This window comes from Stenella coeruleoalba (genome assembly GCF_951394435.1).
Source record: "Stenella coeruleoalba genome assembly, chromosome: 8".
NCBI classification, from domain to species: domain Eukaryota; kingdom Metazoa; phylum Chordata; class Mammalia; order Artiodactyla; family Delphinidae; genus Stenella; species Stenella coeruleoalba.
Window position 1 is genome coordinate 15,837,921 of NC_137154.1, and position 21,415 is coordinate 15,859,335.

Sequence of the window (21,415 nt, forward strand, 5' to 3'; positions counted from 1 at the left end):
AGTCCTGCTAAGATTGAGAACAAGGCAAGAATATCCTCTTACTTCTTTTATTCAATATTATATACTTGAGGTTCTAGGCCATGCAATTAGAACAGAAAAATGAGAGACATAAATATTGAAAAGAAAGAAGGAAAATCATCTTTATTCGCAGGCAACATGATGGTGTACATTGAAAATTCACTGAGATCCCCCTCCAAAACGACTAGGACTAAGAAATGAATTTAGCAAGGTCTCAAGATACTGTCAGGAGGTGGTTCTTCCCAGGTCTCTCATGCTTCTGCCTGTCTTGCAAGCAGAGACACTGACTGCCTTTGTTCTGGGCTGTATAGGATTATATATATGTGTAAGTACGTGCATACATGTACGTGCATACGTGTGTGTGTATGTGCACATATATGTACAGTGACCAACTTTGGATGGTAGGGATAGTGTCTGCCTCCAGAGAAAAGGGTAGGTTTGTTTACTACTAAGTATAATAAAGATAATTTCTCCCTCGGGGCCAAAGTTCAGGCAGGTTTACTGCTCATTACAAAAGAATTAGGTTCCTTAAGCTTGGGTTATCCTCTCCTGCAACACACCCCATTGCATGTACAGGCATCCCTTGGTTCCCTTCACTTTGCCCTATAGGAATCAGGATTTGGGGAACCAAAAGCCAATACTGATTACTGCTATTGCTGTGAGTTAATAAGTTGTCCTTTGTCTCTGACCCAAGATTCTCATGCCTTCAGCCAGCATCCATGAAACCTGTTATTTTGCAAGTAAGGTAAAACCTCAGAGCCGTCAAAGTTCTTGATAGATATAAAATCAGTTGTATCAATATACTAGCAACAAACAACTAAAAATGAAATTAATAATCTATACATTGAAAATAACATGAAAGGCATTGTGCCTAAGACCTGTACACTGAAAGCTACAAAGACCTTGCTGAGAGAAATTAAAGACCTAAATAAATGGAGGGATATTCTGTGTTCCTGGATAGGAAAAAATTAAATTCTTCCCAGTCAACCATTTGAATCTTGAGTGGAAAAGAAGACAGCAATGGCCTATCGCTTCCATGGAAGGCATCATATCTTCCTCCCAGGACAGCGCCCTGATGAGACTGGCTATGAGCTCCCGTAGCAGAGATGCCAAGAGCATCTCTGGTTCCTATCTTCCCCCTCTCTTCTGGTCCCATGAGCTCCCTCATGCATCCAATGAATTCCCTTTCTGTGTCTGCTAGTCAAGTCGATTTCTAAAAAAACTTCTCTGGTGTAAAACATCTTGAAGCATCAGGCTACAAACCTACCCAAGAGAGGAAGAATGGTCCCAAACCCAAGTGACGGACCAAAGCCATTGGTGGGTGCTAACAGCTCTTCCATCATCTATAAAATGGTGGTAGTCCCCACTCTGCCCATTTCACAGCATTGGTGCTCAGACTAAAGCTCAGATGTACAAAGGCTTTGCAGAGAAATGCACAGGAGGTATGATTTGAACAGCTGGAAACACTAGAGGTGAAAATGGAAGGCCTCAGGCTTATCACCAGAGATTCACTTTAAAAGCCGTTCGAAAAGGCAAGAATGGAAAGAACTCATACTTGGAGTTATGCCCCCATCCTGCCACTGAGCCACTCGTGTATAAGGTGGTTGTGACTGTGAAAGGATCCTGTGGGACGTTGCACCCAACACCTAGAAAATGCTCCACCAATTAGGCATCACGGTTTCCCTTCCTTTCTGATCTGCCCCAGAAGTGTTCTTCACATATAACCTGCTTTAGAATTTAAAAACTAAATTTAATTTTTAAAAATAAATTATTTATTTATTTATTTTTGGTTGCGTTGGGTCTTCGTTGCGGTGCGCGGGCTTCTCAGTGCGGTGGCTTCTCTTGTTGCAGAGCGTGGGCTCTAGGCACGCAGGCTTCAGTACTTGTGGCACATGGGCTCAGTAGTTGTGGCTCCCGGGCTCTAGAGCGCAGGCTCAGTAGTTTTGGTGCACGGGCTTAGTTGCTCCGTGGCATGTGAGATCTTCCTGGACCAGGGCTTGAACCCGTGTCCCCTGCATTGGCAGGCGGATTCTTAACCACTGCCCCACCAAGGAAGTCCTAAATTTAATTTTTAATTAAATTTTAATTAAATTTAAATTAAGTGTAATCAAAAATTTAAAAATCATCTAGCTCTCAAAAGGTGATATGAAGCATGTGAATAAGAAACAAAACAGGCCTGGAATTTACAAGAATATGGAAGTTATTAGATATCAAATATAAAAGTAAACCCATCTAAATAGGGACCCAGAGACCTCCCTCTATTCCTCTCTAGGCTTTCCCACCGGAATCGCCATAAAAGCATCTTACACACACACAATGGCTAGAAGACTAAAAAGATGTAAAGCTTCCAAAAATGACAGATGCTCAGCTTAGGGGGGCTGATGGTGGGGTCAAACGAGCTCATGCCTAGAGGAGCCCACTGTCTGTTTGGTCACAGCTCCAGGTCAGTATACCAGCCTTGCAGATCCTAGGCTGACGTCAGGACTTCCTGAGAGTGAGACTGGCTGGAGCCGCTGGCTGGGAGGTAGACACTTCCTCCTTTGCATCCTCCAGTTGCTTCACTCCCCAATCTTGCCCCTGCTCCACTAGCACCTGATGGAACCGCTGAATGGCTAGAGGGTCCAAATGGGGACAGAGAAAAATACTTAGTGCGTTTCATGTAGGCCCCAGATATAGCCAGGTCCTAGTAGGCCACCACAGAGCCTCTCGTTCAGGGATGCTGAACTTGAGCCTTCCCCTCCTTGGGATAGATTTCCAAGTCGACCTGCCGCATCCCCCATGGCTCTTTTTGGCTTCATCATCACAGCCCCTGCCTGCCAGTTTACCTTCATGACTCAGATCAAATCTTGTCACCTAGCTGATGGCCTTGGCCTCATCATTTTCTATCTGCCTCTAGTGGCCCTTCACTCAGTCTATTTTCCACATTAGCCCGAAAGATATTTGTGTAACATAAATGTTCTCTTATTCATTGCTATGTTCCCAGCAGGTAGAACAGTGACCTGCATGTGTTGAGATACAATAGATAAAATGAATGTCATGTTTCCATAACCTTCAGAGGAGAATCTAAACTCCACAGTATAGCATACAGGGACTTCTAGGTCATCTCCCTGTCTATCTCACCTAGGAGCCAGCAAGTCCCACATGGGCAGAGCTCCATTTCTTGAGAGCTTACAGTCCCAATGACCTGCTCAATGGCAGACACAGACCAAACACCCAAAAGGTATAATATACCTCAAGTGCCTGTCAGTTCCTGTTTACAAAGGAGCTTAAAGATATGAAAGTGGAAACAGAGGGCCTAGAAGGGCTGAAGCTATAGGCTGCTAAAGGCAAAAAAAGGACGACTCTGCTATTGTGTCATACAGGAGTGGCTGGAGCATCTTTGAAGGATGCCAGGATTGGGAGGTCAGCCCCACTCACCGCTTCTTAGCAGGAGGGGCCTAGCTGCAAAGATGAGGCGGAACCAGCCAGGCTGGTTTAGACCACGAAGGTCTTGCCACGGGACAAAATCAGCTTGTTGTCCAGGAAGCAGCAATGGAGGAGCAGCTCTTCCTCAAATGTGCATGGGTCCAGGTACTGGGGAGGACAGAGGGACAAAGCTGAGCTCAAAAGCCATCAGGCAGATATGCCCTTTAACACCTGTCTTCATTCCCAGAACTCACCTGTTTTAAGTTGATCCAGACATAGAGGCCACAGCCACGATTGAGAAAAGGGATTTTCAATACCTTCAGTTTGTCAGTAATGTACCTGTGAGCCTCCTACAGCCGGAAGCAATAAATGGGCAGGTACACATTGTCAACCCATTCTGGATGGGTGGAGGAAGAGGGCTGTCACACATCTCAGGGCTAAGATCTGCCAGAGGCTTCCTGACAGAATGCTCCCTACCTGGGCTCCATGCCTGCTGATTCTATCCAAGCCTGACTGTATTATATTTGAGCTGACTTATACCCAACACACCCATTTCCACTAGGTAGGTGGAGACATTGGGCTTCTCAATAATTGTGTAGGAAAGTTCTGTTTGAGTTTACACCCTTGAGGCAAGAAGTTGAGGTGTCCCCTAAACGGGGCTGATGCTTCTGTTGTCAACTGGGCAAGTAGCAGGTACTCATAGCTCCCTTACTTCCTGCCTTAGACCCTAACAAATGGACGTTGAAGAACCTCATCGTCGTGCTTGGGGATGATCTTGGCCCAACTATCCTCAGCATTGGCAGCACTTTAGAACTACTTGGGAAGCTTTTAAAAGGCCTGATGGCCCGGGTTATATCCCCAGACATCTAAATCAAAATCTTCACGGATACAGCCTACACATCAGTACTTAAACTTCCCAGGTAATTGCCATGTGCGTCCAAGACTGAGAACCAGCATTCAAGGAGCTGGGAATCTGGTTTCTACCAAACTATTAGAGGGCCTGGCACCACGCAGGGAGGCATCCAGCTGGATTTCTCCTACCTACCCCTTTCTCCACCCAAAGCTGAAAGCAAATTGTTTTCTAAACCAGATCATCTGATTACATTAGTTTGTTTCATTATATCTCTGCTTTTAATTTAAATCCTCGGGCCTGGCATCTGCTGTATTACAGGGAATTTTAAAAAGGAGCCCTTATACCATGGCATAAAAGGGGGGAAATTCCCTCTGAAGCCAGCATTCACTTAAGATCCAAGGGGAAGGTGAATTCAGGTGCCATAGATGTAGCCACACCAACTTGCCCAAATGGCAGCTCTCCTTTGGCCACACTGGAAGATGAAGTTAAATCATATTCGAGGAATCAGGGTGTCCCTTTGTAATCTTTGCCTGAAGCAAGCCAGCTTTGGGGGAGGGAAAATTGACCTTTACATAAAGACTCATTTCTGAAGTTCCCACCTTTAAGTCCTAGAGTACAGTTGATGATCCCCTTTCCAAGCAGAGCACGAGCTACCAGATGGCCAGTGTTTTAGACCAGCACCTCCATCTTCTGTCTACACCCGGCTGCATCATCTGAGCTACAGCCTGCCCTCCTGTAAACTTCCTGTCCTGCCACTGTTAAACCCAAGACAGTGAACAGGGTCTCACTGTATTGAAGGCATGTCAGAGGCCCAAGCAGACCCAGGAATTCCCCGTGGCCACGAGGTCTGGCCCTGAACAGGGCTCAGTACCTCTGTCCTGGAGCAGCTGACACAGCTTGTACTGGGTGACGCCAGAGATGCTGTGGACGTAGCCAAAGGAGCTCACGGCAGAGGCCACCTCCCTGTTGCGGGTGTACAGAGTGCCAAAGCGGAAGCCAGAGATGCCGAAACCCTAGAGGAAGAGAAGTAGGGAAGGAAATACCCAGTTGGTCTGCCTTCTGCTCCTGGATCGACTTCCTTCCCTACCCAAGGACAGGCAGCAGGGACTCACTTTACTGGTGCCCCAGATCACATGGGTCTTGTTGGGGTCAGGCAAACTGGAGAAGAGAGAGTACAGTCAAGATTATGGAGAAATATTTGAAGGATGAAGACTTGGGGTCTATGAAGGGGAGGTGAAAGTGGCCTTGAGGGCCTTCCTAGACAGAAAGGCCTATGGGACCCACAGTCAAGAAACAGCTGCCCCAGTTAAGCCAGGAAGTCAACAAAAGGTATTCTCGTGGAACCAGATGGGACAGCTCTCAAGTGCCCACTGAATGACGTCCAGGGCCCGCAGCCTGGCTCGGGGTCTTCCCACAGCTGGTCCAAAGCCACCTTCAGTTGGCTCCTACACAAGTGGGCCACCCCCCATTTCTAAAATGTGTTCACCTATTTCTTACTGCCCCGCATTTGGCGAAGCTCTTCCTTCCTCCAGGCACGCTCTTCTCTTGCTTTGCCTGCCGCGTCCTATCCTAGGGCCGAATACTACCCTCCAGAAAGTTCTGCTCTATTTCTATTCTCTCCCCGTGCCCTACTTCTCAAGGAGTTCCTACCCTGACCTTCTGGAGGGTTTCAACTTGACTTTTGACAATGCATATGCTACCTTTCCCTCAAGTTATCTCATGTACAAAATGGCGTTTGGAGAAGACACTTGGGAGGAAAGATGACACTTTGCTCACTTTCACACTCCCAGTGGCTCTGAGCTCAGTTCCTGGCATGCAGCCAATTAAGTTGATGGCCCGTGGACTCAGCCTGCAAAGTAGGAACTTCATGGTTCTCATTCCCAATTCCAGCCAAGACCAACCTACCTCTCCAGGCTCAGAACACTATGGAATGGGATGGCTTCATCAAACACAGACAGCATGTAAATCTCATCTATAATCACATGTAGGTTGTACCTGTAGGTTCGGTGAAAGAGGGAGGACGATATCCAGGTTCTCCCCAATTGTTAGCTTGCTTCGTTTGATGGTCCTCTCTAAACACAGATCAGACACTCCTACTGCCCCAGCAGCCCCTCCAACCCTTCCAGGAGGTGTGGCAATGTAGAAGAGGGTCTCTCCTTCACCAGAGAGGACCTTTCACCCTGACTTGGGGATACTAGGAAGGAAGAGAACCCAAAAGACATGCATGAGAACATTCGACCTCACGCTTCATCAAGCAGAGACTAGTGGGAAGGGACTGGGCATCCCAGAGAGGTCTCTTCTGGTACAGTCAGGAGCTGCCACCCAAGATCTGAATCAAATAGGTTTATAAAGCAGGCTAAGTGCTCATGTGCTTCATCTCCTTTATTCTCCCAACAGCCCTTTGAAGCAGTACTGTTAGCTCTATTTCACAGAAAGAAACTAAGTTTCTGAGACAGAAAGTTAATTCCCTCGCTAGCAGATGTTAGAGCTGGAATGTAGACCTCCCCCAGCATTCTTCCTCTTCTCCCTTGCTCTGCCATTAATTGGTCTGGATACGTTATGAAGTTTGAATAAGGGTTTCTTCTAGATAGAAGAAGATTATCTACCCTAAGAGGGCTATTTCCAGACTTCAGAGATAACATGTTAACATGCTCTTAGAAATGAGACATGAAAGTTCTACAGGGACTCATCTTCACCCCACAAGGTCTGAGAGGCTGTCTTCCTCGGCACCTCAAGCCAAGTAGTTTGGGAAATGGATGCGGGAAGAAAGTGCTTATGCTACAAGAGGTGGAAAAGCAACAGAACTGTATGATGACTGTTGTGTAGGTATGTGCACATGGACAAAGGCTAGAAAGGAAATGGCACAGTTTGAAGTAGTGAGCAGGTGGGGGCATTTGCCTTCATTTCAATTGCAGTTAGTTGTCCGTAACTTCACAAAGTATACCACGCAGTAAGAATATTTAGGGTATATTATTTCTGGTTCTGACTCCTTGACTCTGAGTGATTGGAACCCTTCTTACGGACTTCATCTAGTCTCAAGGGGGTAGAACTCATACTTCTTGGCAAATTCCAGATATTCCATCACTGAGTCTTGGGAGTAGATGTCTCCCAGAGGATTCTGATGGTTAATTAGCACAAGGCCTCTGACCTTTTTCCCCTAAAAAGGACCAAACGTAACCAAGTGAACACAAGTCCTTCACATCGACATCAAGTCCAGCCAAAGATCAGGTTAGGGCACCGAGTATCGAGCACCTAATCAAGACCTCAGTGGGCTCTCGGAGGAGCAACTATCATATTTTTGCCCACAGAGGGGATCAGGAAGGAGCTCTGGGGGCCGCCACAGCCAGGGCTCCTCGGGTGACGTGCCCTGGGACACTATCTCTTTTGAAGAAGGTGCCCACAGCGTCTCGGTGAACAAGTTATACCAGAGTGTCCATACTCAGTCCCTTTCCGGGGTGGCAGTGCCCACCCTGAAGACCTTGTTCTCTCCTGACCTCAATCTTAGCCCCGAGCAGGGCTTGCTCCAGCTTGTCCACGGTGAGCTGGAATGGATAGGAGCTCGCCTCAGTGACCTGGAAGACAAACACGGCCTGAGAACCACCTGTTTGGAAGCTTCCAAGCCTTGATTCCTCACTCCTATAAACCGTGAACAATCCTTTACCTTCATACCCAGGGCACTAGTCCCACATACCCTCTTTGCCCGATTTCTCCATCCTTCTCCCATAACTTATGTAGGAGAAAAGCAAGAAGCCCCTACACCTTGGAAATGCCCCAAGATCATTCCATTGCCTGGGTGGGCTGAGCAGGGGAAGGGGCCCCACACTGACCTGGCTCTCCAGGTGGACAGGAACCAGTTCAACTTTCGCATACAGGTGAGTACTAAAGATAAAGCCACCATAGGAGGGGGTGGGGACCAGAAAGGCCTCTGGAAGCAGAGAGACAGAGCTGTTAGTCCAGGGTCTCCCAGTCAGAACATGCCAGGACCCTCAGACCAGCAGCAACGCTACACTCAGAGAAGGTTAGTTGGGTAATCCCTCCTACTTAGGGATGAATGATTTGGGGCACAGCCTCTATAAAAGTAATCCACTCTTCTAAACATTATTTGGGGAAACAACACTCAAGTCTCTTCTTTGCAGGTACACTAGAGGAGAAAGGGAAGAATACTGCTATAAGTGACTTGGAATCCCAGGACTCAAGCCAGGCTTGCTAGCAGGTAGAACACGGGTCATCAGCAAGTCTTGTCAGCTCCATACCGACACTGGAGGCTGAGGTCCACGCACAGGGAGGGCTCTCATCTCTCTACATGGCTCAGGTCATGTGACCCTGGTGATCTCATGTGTTCTTTTCTTCCTGTCCATTCGGCCTCATTGATGGGCTAATCAAGGACCCACCCCTTCAGGTGAAATGGTCGTCTTGGTAACGAGTCTCCCATACAGTAGGTTCATCAAGAAATCTGAGATTCTTATTTCAGATTGTTAGGAGGCATCGTTAAGAAGGAGACTGAGAACAAAGCTCTCAAGCTTTATTTGGTCCAGAACTCAGTTTTTGATTTTGGTGTTTTTGTTTGTTTTTTGAGGAGACAGAGCATCTATATTGTCTACTTTACTAGGGCTGTCTGGATTGGAGCTGAGACCAAAAGTCCAGCTAATACTGTAATGAGTTGGCTCCCGTTGTCACCATCCCTGGGGCAGACCTCCTTGAGGACTGTCACATGTCCATAATAAATGGGAACCCAAATCCCTCACCCCAGCACAAATAGTAGGAAGACGTTCTAACCAGTGCAGGAAGCACCCCAGTTCTTTACGGGAAAGGCCTTCAGTCAGGCTGCTCTTCTCCCCCAAGGCCCAGTGCCCATGCACTCATGCCCACATGCTGCTATTTCCCTGAGGGAACGCAGAGCCCACTGACTTACCACCTGGGTCACACAGAACCATGGCTAGTGCGGAGAAGACAGAGGAGCAGCCGTTTAGAACAACCACCTGAAGAAGATACACAGAAGGCAGAAGTCGAAAACCAATCCTCACGTAAGAGGGATAGTTCCCCCGTCTCTCTCCGCCTGGGAGGACAGACATGAGGAGTCTCCTCAGCTAGGACCCATTGGCCTTCACTCTGCCCCGGCTCTGAGGGGCTGTGCTGGAAAGGCAGAGAGGCCCCCAAGAATATGGCCTTCCCCCAGGGTGGCAGGAAGGCTGGAAAGAGACTCATTTTCTGGGTCAAGGTGGGCAGGTGCCTTACAGTCGGAGGTCAGGAACCGGGCTACTTCTTTCCGCAGGCTGTGGACAGACCCAGAGAGACCTGTGTTTCCCAGGCCTGCCTGTGGGCTTTCCCCATAGTCTAGACTTGGGTCTTTTTGAAAGAGCAAAGCATCCAACCTCAGGGTCCTTACAGGGTTAACAGGGGACTGAGGCTCTCAACTCCCCAGGCGACACAGATATTAACTGTAAGAGTTTGGACAAGAACTTGGGCCTTTTGAATTATAGGGCAGTGCTATCTCTATGATACCAGCCTGCCTCCTATGATATTCTGGGCTAGGCATTTTCTAGAAGTCATTGTCCCCCAAAATAGGTAGGCACCCAGCAGAGAATCTGGCACCTTGAGTCCTTCCCTGGATGAGGACAGGTGCCTGTGGACCAGAAGACCCCAGCTCTGTAAGGGGCTACTTACAATGGTTGCCCTCTCCAATCAGGATACTGCAGTAGGTCTTCATCAATGTACAGCATGTCAGTCCGAGTCAACTGGTGACAAATAGAGCATGAGCCCAGCCAGACCAGGGATGCCCAAGAAGTTTCAGCCTGCTCCTAGGACGCATGTGGGTGTTTGCCCTGCAACACAGGGCCTCCCAGAAGGAAATGGGCATATATGCTTCATGTTCCCTGGTGAACGGAGGCTTCAAGCTTCTTGTCAAAGATTATACAAATAGCTATCCACTGGGAAGTGTCTGACAACTTCCCCAACCCTACATTTGATCCGGAGGCTCTCTTAGCAGCTTACCCATCATATATCCATCCAGAGAACACCTCCCAACACAGCCCAACCAGGAGGTTGGATGCGCTATTCTAGAAGCTATTTCCCCACTCCCTTCCCCAAACTTCTAAGTCTTATTCCTGTATCTACAACATGCCAAAGAACATTCTAGGGGGCCTGGGCCTGAAGGTGGGTCCCAGCACACGCTGGAACATGGCTTACCCTTTCAGCCAGCAGATCAATACAGATCTTCTTCTCACTGGTACCAAGGTTGATGTAGCCCTGGAGATGGAAGGAATCTAAGGTCAGTCCTCTTGCCCTGCCCTACATGGACGCTTTAACCAGGTCACAAGTACTTATGCTGGACGAGCCCAGATGGGGGTCTCCCTGCTCCATGAGGCAATGCAATCCATGTTTGACAACTTTAATATTAGATAAATTTCTACAAACCCTAAAGATCTCATAGCTTGCAAGTTTCCCTTTTTCGAGCCATTTATTGGGTTGGCCAAAAAGTTTGTTTGGTTAATGAATATGTTGTTCAATAAAGTTCTTGGTGAAAATGAAGAATGTCTTTTATTTTTACTTAAAACCAAATGAACTTTTTGGCCAGCCCAATAGATAATAATAGTTGTATTATGTACCAGCTATCATTCATTGAGCTCCTATGTTCTAGACACTAGACTAAGTGCTTCCTGTGAATTGCCTTCACTCTCACAACTCCTGAGAAAAAAGTTCTATTCTGATCTCAGCTTAAAGGGCGTGAAGCCCAGAAAGGTTGAATAAACTACTATCCATGTGACCTTGGTCATGGGCAGAATTCCACCTGACTGGCCCCAGAGCCTGGATCCTTAGCCAGCACAGGCCCTGCGTGTATCCATTTCTGCTATTTCCACTTCCATGGATGGACCCTTCAAGTTACTGGAAGAGGTATGACCCCTCAGAGGCCAGTGGGGATACCTGACTCTCTTGGCCCCCAGAAAAGCAGACAGTCACCAGCCACATGTCACTTAGATGGGAACAGAAGGAAAGGTGTGGCTCGTGTGGTCCTCCGCCCTCTGGCTGGACAGCTGCTGTGAACCTCCCTTGCTGGGAGTCTCTTCCTGCCCCCACCACCATTAGGATAACATCCTAACATCTCACAATGGCCTGATCCCATCCATACCTCTGTCACAGCGCTCACTGTCCCTTCTCAAGCCACATGGGCCTCCTTGTCCAATCACTCCAAGCCCTTCCCACCTTAAAGCTTTCACACATGCTGTTCCTCTTGCCTGGAGGACCCCCACCCCGACTCCCACCACATGGCTGGCTTATTCAACCTTTAAAACATCCTCCCTGACCACCCAAAGCAGGCATCCCCTTAGCGCTCTTGCAAACATTATTCATGTTCATTTCCCCAATGGCCGACGATATCCATCACCAGACTGAGTTCCATGACGGTAGGTTCACTTACCACAGTGACCAGAGTGACTCCTAGTGGGTAAGAGCTGGGACAGGAGGGGAAACCAGACCCAGCTTGTCAACTTTCTTGGCCACATCACCTTACTTCCGTGCCCATCCCCTTACCTATAGAAGAAAATAGTGCCTACTTCATGGGGCTGGAAGAGTCAGTGAGAGTGCACAGTACGTGACACGGGACTCAGTAAATCCTAGTGATGGGGCCCCTAGAGTATGTCCCCCCATCCTCACCAGGGTGTTCTCGTCCTTGTGGTATTTGTTTCCTTGGTAGGTGTAGTCCTGGAAGCTGGAGTGGTATAAGGCAGAGATGTCAATCCCACGGTTGTACAGGTCATAGCTGATAAGTGTATCTTCAAAATCACTCCGTTGGTAAAACGTCTGGCAAATCTGCCTGGATGATTGGGCCTGCTGCCCACCTCTGACATCGACCCTAGAGTCCATGGAAGTGTCAGGCAGTTGGAAGCTCCGGTCACCTGTGGCCCCAGACTGCAGGTAGTGGAGCATCTGGAACATTAAGTGACCCAGGAAGGCCACCTTGTCCCTGACGGCCTGATTGTGCCTCTGCTTCTCCAGCGCCAGGTCCTGCGGCTGGTGCCTGGTCATCAGCTGCGTGATGTTATCCTCCACCGTCTGCCGCAAGGACAGCACAATCTCCATCAGCTGGGTGTGGATGCTACGGTTTCTGAGGGCCTGGTCCCTCATCTGGCCATAGGGCATGGAGGGCATGTCTGATGGGCCACTCATACTCTGGGTATTCCTATTGGCCTCAGCAGGCTGGCTGGAACCTGCAGAGAAAGAGAGTCCATGCACTGCAGCAAAGGTCTGGGCCTGATCTCAGGCTGGTCACTAGTTCCTCCTACCTCCACACCTTGGTTGTAGGCCCAGATGAATTCAGGAAGAGTTACCTGCTCATTCAAGGGCAATGCCTAAGTGGCCCCAAACCCAGATGCTGGAGCGCTGTACATAAATGTCATTAACATATGTTCTGGGGAAGACCCTTAGGGCCCACTTAGAGAAAAAGGGGAAACTGAACAGATAGGCTGTGGATTCTTCAACCAGAGCAATTCCTGCTCTGTAGAGTTCTAAGTAAGAAAAGGGATTCTGCTGCTAAAAACGAAAACACCAAACCAAAACGCTGAATAAGTCATTCTGCTGGAATAGGGGTAAGTAAGCTACTGCCCAAGGGCCAAACTAGCCTTCCATTTGTTTTTGTAAATAAAGTTTTATTGGAACACAGTTGTGTTTGCTTGTTTATATATTATCTATAGCTGCTTTTGTACTTTAACGGCAGAGTTGAATAGTTGTGACACAGACCACGTGGCTCACAAGGACTAATGTATTTACTATCTGGCCTGTTACAGAAAACATTTGCCAGCTCTTGTTCTAGAACGTCAGCCCTTCTTTTTGCCATTTTCCCCAAGTTGGCCGTACCAGATGTTCAAAGCTCCTACTTTGTGTTACTTCCTGTAAATGCCTTCAACCTGCTCACGGTGACAGCTGCCTTGGACTTCCATCACCAGTAACCATGGTTGAGATACATGGTTCTCGAACTTTAAAGTCCACCAGAATCACTTAGAAGGTTTGTGAGGACACAAATGGCTAGTCCTCATCACTGTACTTTGTTTCAGGAGGTCTGGGGTGGAGCCTAAGAACTTGCAGTTTTAACGAAGTTCCTAGGACTATACTTTCCGAACCTCTAACTATTCAGAACAACCTTCTGTCTGAAAAGAAGTCAAAATGCTGGATAAGACTTGAGAAACACCTTTATAAAGCCTCAAAGAGTAAAAAAAAATCAGATATTAAGAAGCCAGGAGGTAAGAAAATTTGAGGCTGACAGCTGCCTCTAATTCATTATAAGACAATCCTCATATGCCCAGTCACTGAGACCTCTTCTTCTAAGAATCTAGACTTACACATCTCCCACCAAATGCCATCTTCTAAGTTCTTTTTCTATGTTACATCCCTTACATTCCCCCCACATGTACAAAACCTTGTTACTTCTTTTACAGGTTTGTGGCACCAGCATTTCAAAGTACTAGACACTCCGCCCAACCTCTCCAAACCATCCTTGGTCTGCCTGTGATGTTCCCATCACAACCTATACTTCTTTTTTTTTTTTTTTTTTTTTTTTTGCAACCTATACTTCTATGTGATGATGCTTAATTTTGTTACTTGTTCAGTATCTGCCCAGGTCAGACTTCGTCATCACATCCTTAGCACAGTGCCTGGCACGTAGGTAACTAGTGGGAGAGGCACAACCACAAGGATGTGGCCGAGTCAGTAAAGAGATGAACCATGACTGAAGACTTTAAGCTATGGAAGACAGAGCAACAGCCAGATGAAGCCATAGGACAAAGGGGTACCAAGTCTTGACTTAGGATGTCAACATTTCATCAACAGTGATACAAAGAACTTTACTTACCACTTTTAGAAACATACTTAGAAAGAAATTGAACAAATATAAGCTCTTATTCCCAGACTCACCCTTTGTTTCACAAGCAAAAGCTTTGCTCTGGCCCAAGCTCCATCCCCTAGAAGTAAGAGGGTCACTTCAACGGGGCTCTCAACTCTGGAGGTGAGTAGGTTCCTTTGTTTTTGCCTTCCAAAAGGTGGTACCCATCATCCTTATTGGTCTTGATCAGTGCCTGTGGGAAGGGCCAAGATGGTGGAGATGACCTCCCTTCTATGGGCAAGAAGCTGTCACCAGGGCACTTCTGCTTTCTCCCAGGCCTGGGCTATCACATATAGACTGTGTTTGTTCTGTTTTACCTTAATAATAAAATCAAAGATGTGACAGCTCCATAGAGCAGCACATGCGCCCAGGATTTAAGTTATTCCAGGTCAAGCTGGATTAGGGAGTCTCTTGGACTTCTTATCCTGGAAGTCCTTGCTGTTACCAAGGTCCCATTACTCTGTCCCATCCACCCAGCCCTCAGCCAGGGACTCCAGGTTCACAGGAAACAGGGATCAGGATGGGGCAGGGAAGCTGGAGGCCAGGTGGCCCAACAAACCATTGGAGGAGGGAGGCTGTTTACAGAAGGTGGAATGAGAACCTCTCCAGGCGGGCTTAAGGAGCAGAAAGTGGGGCCAAGGCAAGGAACTGCAAAAAGTGTATTTTCCTGGTAAATGTTTTCTCTGATAAGGAACTGAGTATGTTGCAAGGCCAGGGGGAAAACCTAGAAGATGGACCTCTGCCAAAACTTGTCTTTTCCACAGGAAAAGTCTATTGTAATGATGTTGTTCCACAAAGGCCATGATGTCCTTAACTCTCAGCCCTAAGTTGTCTGGCTAAGTCTTTTTGGCTACATCCTTGGTTTCAGTATTTCTCATCCTTCAACCATCTACCTCCCAAACCACACTCAGGGCCCTTCTATAGAAGCAGCATCTCAGAACCAGCCCAGCTGGTGCCCTCTGATAAGAGCTGAAAGATCTTAAACAGTAGAAACTGGGAATGGGGAAAGAACATGGGAAGTGAACTAGGAACAAGCTTGTCTCCTGTTCATTTGGGATGCCAGTACCTGGGTATACCATTTATACCAGGATACTTCTGTCTCTTTTTTTAGTGCCCTACAAGCCCTTCTAGCTCTATCTTGCCCTTTGGCCTTCCTTCCCCTTGCCATGCACCAGCCTCCCCTGGAGTCTCAGTACTCTAACCTAATTAAGATTCTTCCTTTTCAATGTAGTAATTATGATAAAGATTGTCGAGTCTTCTTTATGTGCATGGGAAGCAAGGTGTTTGGGGATACAGATGCCTAAATACAAGTTGCAAAACTGAAAACTCAGGTAAAAGCAGCCTGGAGAAGCCCAGATTCTATTCTGTAGTTGCAACTCAACAACTGTAGGATGTTGGAAGAATTATCTCCCCTGGGCATCAGTTACTCATGTAAGATGAGAAGGTACTTACCTCAGTTGGAGGTAAAATTGGAGCTCAGTGAAGACAAGGAGCTTCTAGTGTCCCATAGTAGAACCAGGATTTAAACCTAAGCCCTCTGACTTTAGCCCAGAACTCCTAGAAAAACAGTGAACTGGCAGAAAACCAGCACCTACACAGACTACAGCCTGACTTCACATCACATGATGCCCCAGAAGTCTCGAGTTTTGACGTTGGATTAACTTCATCCAACAGTATTGTCATCCTGTACTGTTGGTGACTCAAAGTCCCTGGGCAGAAGCAAACAAATACTCTGGAAGCAGTATACTTTAGATTTTAGATTTCTCAAAAAGGATAATTCTTCAAATACAGTGTCGAGCACACAGAAAATCCAGACACATGAATAAACAGCATGAGCTAAAACCAGCACAGACAACAAAGACCAACTGGACTTGAGGTACTAGGAGGAGATTGTAAAATAATTGCTTTTCTGTTCAAGGAGACAAAACCCAAGCCTGAAAGTTGACAAAAATTAGAAGTTACTTAAATGACAGATTTAAAGAAAACGGGAGATTCTAGATCGCCTGTTGTTAAAATACAATGATCAAAAATTTTAAACCTCAGTGGAAGGGTTTAATGGCATATTAGATACAACTAAAGAGAAAATTAGTGACCTGGAAAAAGAGGCTGAAGAAACTTTCTAGAGTGTGGCATGAAGACACAAAAGAAAGACAAAAGATATAAAATCTAAAATATACATACACGTATACACATTCGCTTGGAGTCCCAAAGGAAGAGAAAATGGGGCAGAAGAGAAGCAATTTGAATAAGATGTTTTATCAGTGCCAAATAACCAGACACCAAAGCATGGCTTCAAGAAGCCCAACAAGTGCAAATTAGGATAAATAAATCTATACCTATATATATATATATATCACGGTGAAGCTACAAAAAAAAAAAAAGACATCATGGTGAAGCTACAAAAAAACAAAACAAACACTTTGAAAGCAGCCAAGCAAAAAAAGAAAAAGTTATCTAAAAGGAATAATAGACCAAAAGCTGGTGTTAGCAACAGCAGACACCTGAAGATAGTGAAATGCTATTTTCAATATACTGAAAGGTAATAACTCCCAACCTAGAATCTTGTAGCCATCACAAGATCAACATTTCAATAGGTAGTACCAATTTCTCCCCCTAGAGGGGCTGGATTTACTGCAGAGGACACTACTAACCAGAGCAAGTAGGTTTGCCTTTAAAAGCTAAAACCAACGGAGTGATAGAGAGCAGACAAGGTACATACAGTACAGTTCCACTCACAGAACAGGCAAAAGTAATCGGTAGTGATAGAAATCAGAACAGTGGCTCCCTGGACAGGAGGTTGGGAAACTGACTGTAATGGGGTGCAGGGAACTTTCTGGGGAGACGACATGACCTATATCTTGATAGGGTGATGGTTACACGGCTATAGCCGTTTGTCAAAGCTCAAAGTGTACACTTATGAATTTTACTATATTTAAGTAGGTTTTGAAAATGCAGCTGTAGCTAATTTAAGGCTCTATTAGACTATAAATAGCTAAATGAGTTCATTTCCAATGCTAGCCCTTCAAGTGTAAAGACCAGTATGGGAACAGGCCCCAAGTATACAGAGGGATATTTGCATAATTAATTTACAGTAGAAAAAAATGAAAAGACAGTTCTTGAGAGAGAGAGAGAGAATGCAAGCAGAAGCTAACTTAGTCAAGAAAAATAGGAGAAAGCACGTGCATGGAAATAAGATGAACTAAAGAGTATTTTGAACTATTCTAATGGATATGCCTAAGTCTGGAAGAAATGGATAATGCAGTTTAAAATGTATTATAGCTTATTATTCCTAATTCCAGATAAGAAATAAAATCTAAACAAATCCGTTTCCATAGAAGTTATCAAAGAGCTAGCTCCCTTAAAAAGTATCTGGCCCAGGGCTTCCCTGGTGGCGCAGTGGTTGAGAGTCCGCCTGGCGATGCAGGGGACGCGGGTTCATGCCCCGGTCCGGGAAGATCCCACATGCCGCGGAGCGGCTGGGCCCATGAGCCATGGCCGCTGAGCCTGCGCGTCCGGAGGCTGTGCTCCTCAGCGGGAGAGGCCGCAACAGTGAGAGGCCCGCGTATCACAAAAAAAAAAAAAAAAGTATCTGGCCCAGAGGGTCTCATAAGGAAATTCTACCATGTACTTAAAGGAGAATATTATTCCAGTGCTATTAAACTGTTCTAGAAGAAAGGAAAATCATCCACATTTCATAATCAAATAAACAGTGATATGTAGATTTGATGATGTTTATATGAAGAACTATGGACAAATCTCACCTATGATTAGGTTATTAATACTTAGAAGACAAATAGCACCTAACAAGCAGAATCCATCAGCATAACACAATAACCACGTGGGGTCATACTGAGAATGGAAGGACAGCTCAATTCTATGATTTATAGTAACTCTTCATTAATAGATCCTAAGGGGATAAAAGTCACTTGATCTATAGATGCTATGGAGACATCTGACAGAATTCGATACCCATTCTTGAGTTAGACAACTTGATGCCACGAATGGCTACCTCTTTAACCAAGACATCTCTCAGCCCAAAAGCCAGCCTCCTACTCAATCTAGAAACTGAAGGGTTTGAATTCATGAACAAGAGCTAAGGCTGCCCGTGATCACTGTGAAATATCTAACATTGTACCAGAGGTCTCGGCTAAAGTATTGAGCAAGGAAAGAAATTAGAGTTAAAAATAGGGAACTTGGATGATTGCTATCTACAGATTCCTACTGTCTACCTGGAAGACGCAAAAGAATTAACAGACGTTCTACAAGAGAATTGAGTATAGCTATAGGCTAGGGCCCCAGTTCATCGTTTGGTAAATACAGTTTTATGGGGATGCAGCTACACCCATGTTGCATATATATGCTGACCAGACTTCGGTAGTGAACACTAGACCAGCACTTTCAACCGGGGCCACTCACCTCATGAGTGAGCCTAGCACTGCCTGGAACCCCCAACCACAGGCAGCTTCATTTTCCTTTAATCCTAGAGGTGTTATCCCCAACTTTCAGATGGGGTGAATGAGGACATAATAATAGTCTGTTGAATTTAATGCAGCCCCCCTACATACCCAGAATGAGTATGAACAGTGTAAGCTATTTTGGGGGTCACAGTCCCTCTGCAACCGCAACATTATCAACAACAACTTACACCGATTGGGTGCTGCCTTGAGCCGGGCTCTGGTCTGGATGCTTTGTATCCCCCACGTGATTTAATCCTCAGAGTGACTCTATGAGGAGGGTACCACCATTAGCCTCACTTTACAGATGAGAAAACAGAGGCTCAAAAGCAGGAGGTGAATCACACAAGCTCACACAAATAGGATGGGAAAGGGAGGCTTGAACCCCAGGCCCCACTGCCCTCTTAACTATCCCTCCCTGAGGCTTTTGCTGGAAGGGTGCATATCCCCTCAAAGCTTGGCTTTCACTTTCAGGGATCCAGAAGCCCCCTAAGTCCATCGTTGCCCCACCCCACTGGGGCTCCAGGGGCCCAGGTAAAGCCCGGCAATGTTTGGCCTAAAGCCCCCTCTCACTCCACAGCCGCGGCTCCCGACCGAGCCACCCTGCATTTACCTCCGTCCCTGTTTTTACTCATTTCTTCTCTGGTCTAAAATCCTTATGTCTGGGCTTCCCTGGTGGCGCAGTGGTTGAGAGTCCGCCTGCCGATGCAGGGGACGCGGGTTCGCGCCCCGGTCCGGGAAGATCCCACATGCCGCGGAGCGGCTGGGCCCGTGAGCCATGGCCGCTGAGCCTGCGCGTCCAGAGCCTGTGCTTCGCAACGGGAGAGGCCACAACAGTGAGAGGCCCGCGTCCTGCAAAAAACCAAAACCAAAAACAAATAAAATCCTTATGTCTGATGAAATTGTTCTTAATCTTTGGGGCCCAGAGACCCCTCCACCACCTCCTCCTCCCACTAGGCTTGCTTACTGCTTTGGGCCTGCATGCTCTGCTTTTAAGCGCAGATGATTTCAAGGGCGACAAGATCCACCTTGCCCTTTCCAAGGGGATCTCCCCCAGCTGCTCTCAATTACCTAAAATGGCCTTTCTTTTTAAAAAAATTTTGTTTAATTTATTGCTTTACTTTTAACTGAGGTAACAATGGTTTATAACATTATATGTTTCATGGGTACATTATATTTCAACGTCTGCACACACTACAGCGTGCTCACCACCAAAAGTTTAGTTTCCATCTGTCATCACACAGTTGATCCCCTTTACTCGTACCCCACCTCCATCCTTCCCCTCTAATAACCATTACTCTGTTCTCTGTGTTTGTTTAGTTTGGTTTGTTCATTTATTTTTGTTTTTTTTTTATATTCCACCTATGAGTGAAATCCTACGGTATTTGTCTTTCTCCATCTGACTTATCTCACTTTGCATAATACCCTCAAGGTCCATCCATGTTATCACAAACGGCAAGATTTCATTTTTTATGGCTGAGTAGTATTCCATAGTATACCTATACCAGATCTTCTTTATCCATTCATCCATTGATGGGACTTAGGTTGTTTCCATATCTTGACTATTGTAAATAATCCTGTGATGAACATAAGGGTGCATGTATCTTTTCAAATTAGTGTCTCGGTATTCTTTAGATAAACACCCAGAAGTGGAATGTAAATTAGTGCAGCCATTATGGAAAACATTATGGAGATTAAAAATTTCAGAGTAAAATGGACTCTTCTTTGCACCATTACAGAGAGAGGCTCAGCAATGCCCACACCTGGGAGAACCACAGTTTGGAGCCCTGGTTCTCAAACTTTGAAGGTCTTGGCGTCACCTGGAGGGTTCATAAAGGGCAGGAGGCTCTTGGAAGTGGACGAGGGCCTGGGCCTGAGTAGTATCTTGAGACCACCAGGTGATTTGGATACTTAGCAATGTCTGAGAACCACTGGAGCAAGGGAACCTCAATTAAAGCACAAATGAGCTACTAACCTTTCCCGTTTCTGGGGAGGTCACAGTTGAGAGCAGGCTGCAGTGGGTTAACCTCAGGCAGGAAGGGCAGCTTGACGAGGAAGCACTGGAGTGATTGCCAGGAGGGCTGGTCCCAATCCCCCTAGCCCTACCTGACTGTGTGTCCTTGGCAAACCCACTCAGCCTTTCGGGGTCTTCAGTGTCTCTTTGTTAAAGGGGGAAGTCATGAAAACTACCTCACAAAGGGCGATGGGAATGGCCTAGGTGAACGAGCTTCCTGGTCTGCCTTCCCTGAGGGTCGACAAACAGAAGCAAGGCCAAAAGCAGCTTGTGGTTCAAGAATACCCTGTCTTGTGCCTGTCCTCCAACTTCAGTGGGTTCTTGTTTAAAATGCAGGTGCCTGGGCTCCACTAAGGGATTTCGATCCAGTAGGTCTATAATTGGGCTCAGGAGTCTGCATTTTAAAACAAACATGGCAGGTGATTCTGAATTCCTCTTGGAGAGACGCTGTCCTCGTGGACTCCACACTGAGAGGACGCATGAGCAGTGGGCAGGCACTTTACCGAGAGCGTTAGGACCTCACATATTCCACAGCCTGGCCTGCACTGACGACCCATCTCTTCTGTCATTTATTTGTTCATTCCCCACTCAAAAAAACAATTCACTGGGCACCTATCATGTACCAAGCCCTGTGTTAGACCGTGAGACTATCAAAATAAAGGAAAAGTTCCCCGATTTCAAGGAGTCCCAGAATACATTTTCCAACAGAAAAGTCTAATCTTTGCTCAAGATCCTTCAGTGGCTCCCCTTCCTCTTACAGGGGTTATAAACCCAAATGCCTTCAAGGACACAATGGTAAC

The 21,415-nt window shown here is 46.5% G+C and overlaps 1 protein-coding gene across 1 annotated transcript; it reads right to left on the reverse strand.

The window, feature by feature from the left end:
* Positions 1 to 2,496: 2,496 nt before the first annotated feature.
* Positions 2,497 to 19,348, reverse strand: LOC307190070 (putative inactive 1-aminocyclopropane-1-carboxylate synthase-like protein 2; the record flags this gene model as incomplete). Its single annotated transcript, XM_079928882.1, is given in 17 exon segments — positions 2,497 to 2,630; positions 3,436 to 3,496; positions 3,499 to 3,591; positions 3,678 to 3,773; positions 3,777 to 3,820; positions 5,148 to 5,289; positions 5,389 to 5,434; positions 6,182 to 6,271; positions 7,333 to 7,433; positions 7,771 to 7,848; positions 8,104 to 8,201; positions 9,189 to 9,255; positions 9,480 to 9,549; positions 9,941 to 10,011; positions 10,463 to 10,522; positions 11,927 to 12,480; positions 19,215 to 19,348. Coding segments are annotated over 17 exon segments (1,827 nt in total). The 5' UTR covers positions 19,237 to 19,348.
* Positions 19,349 to 21,415: the final 2,067 nt, after the last annotated feature.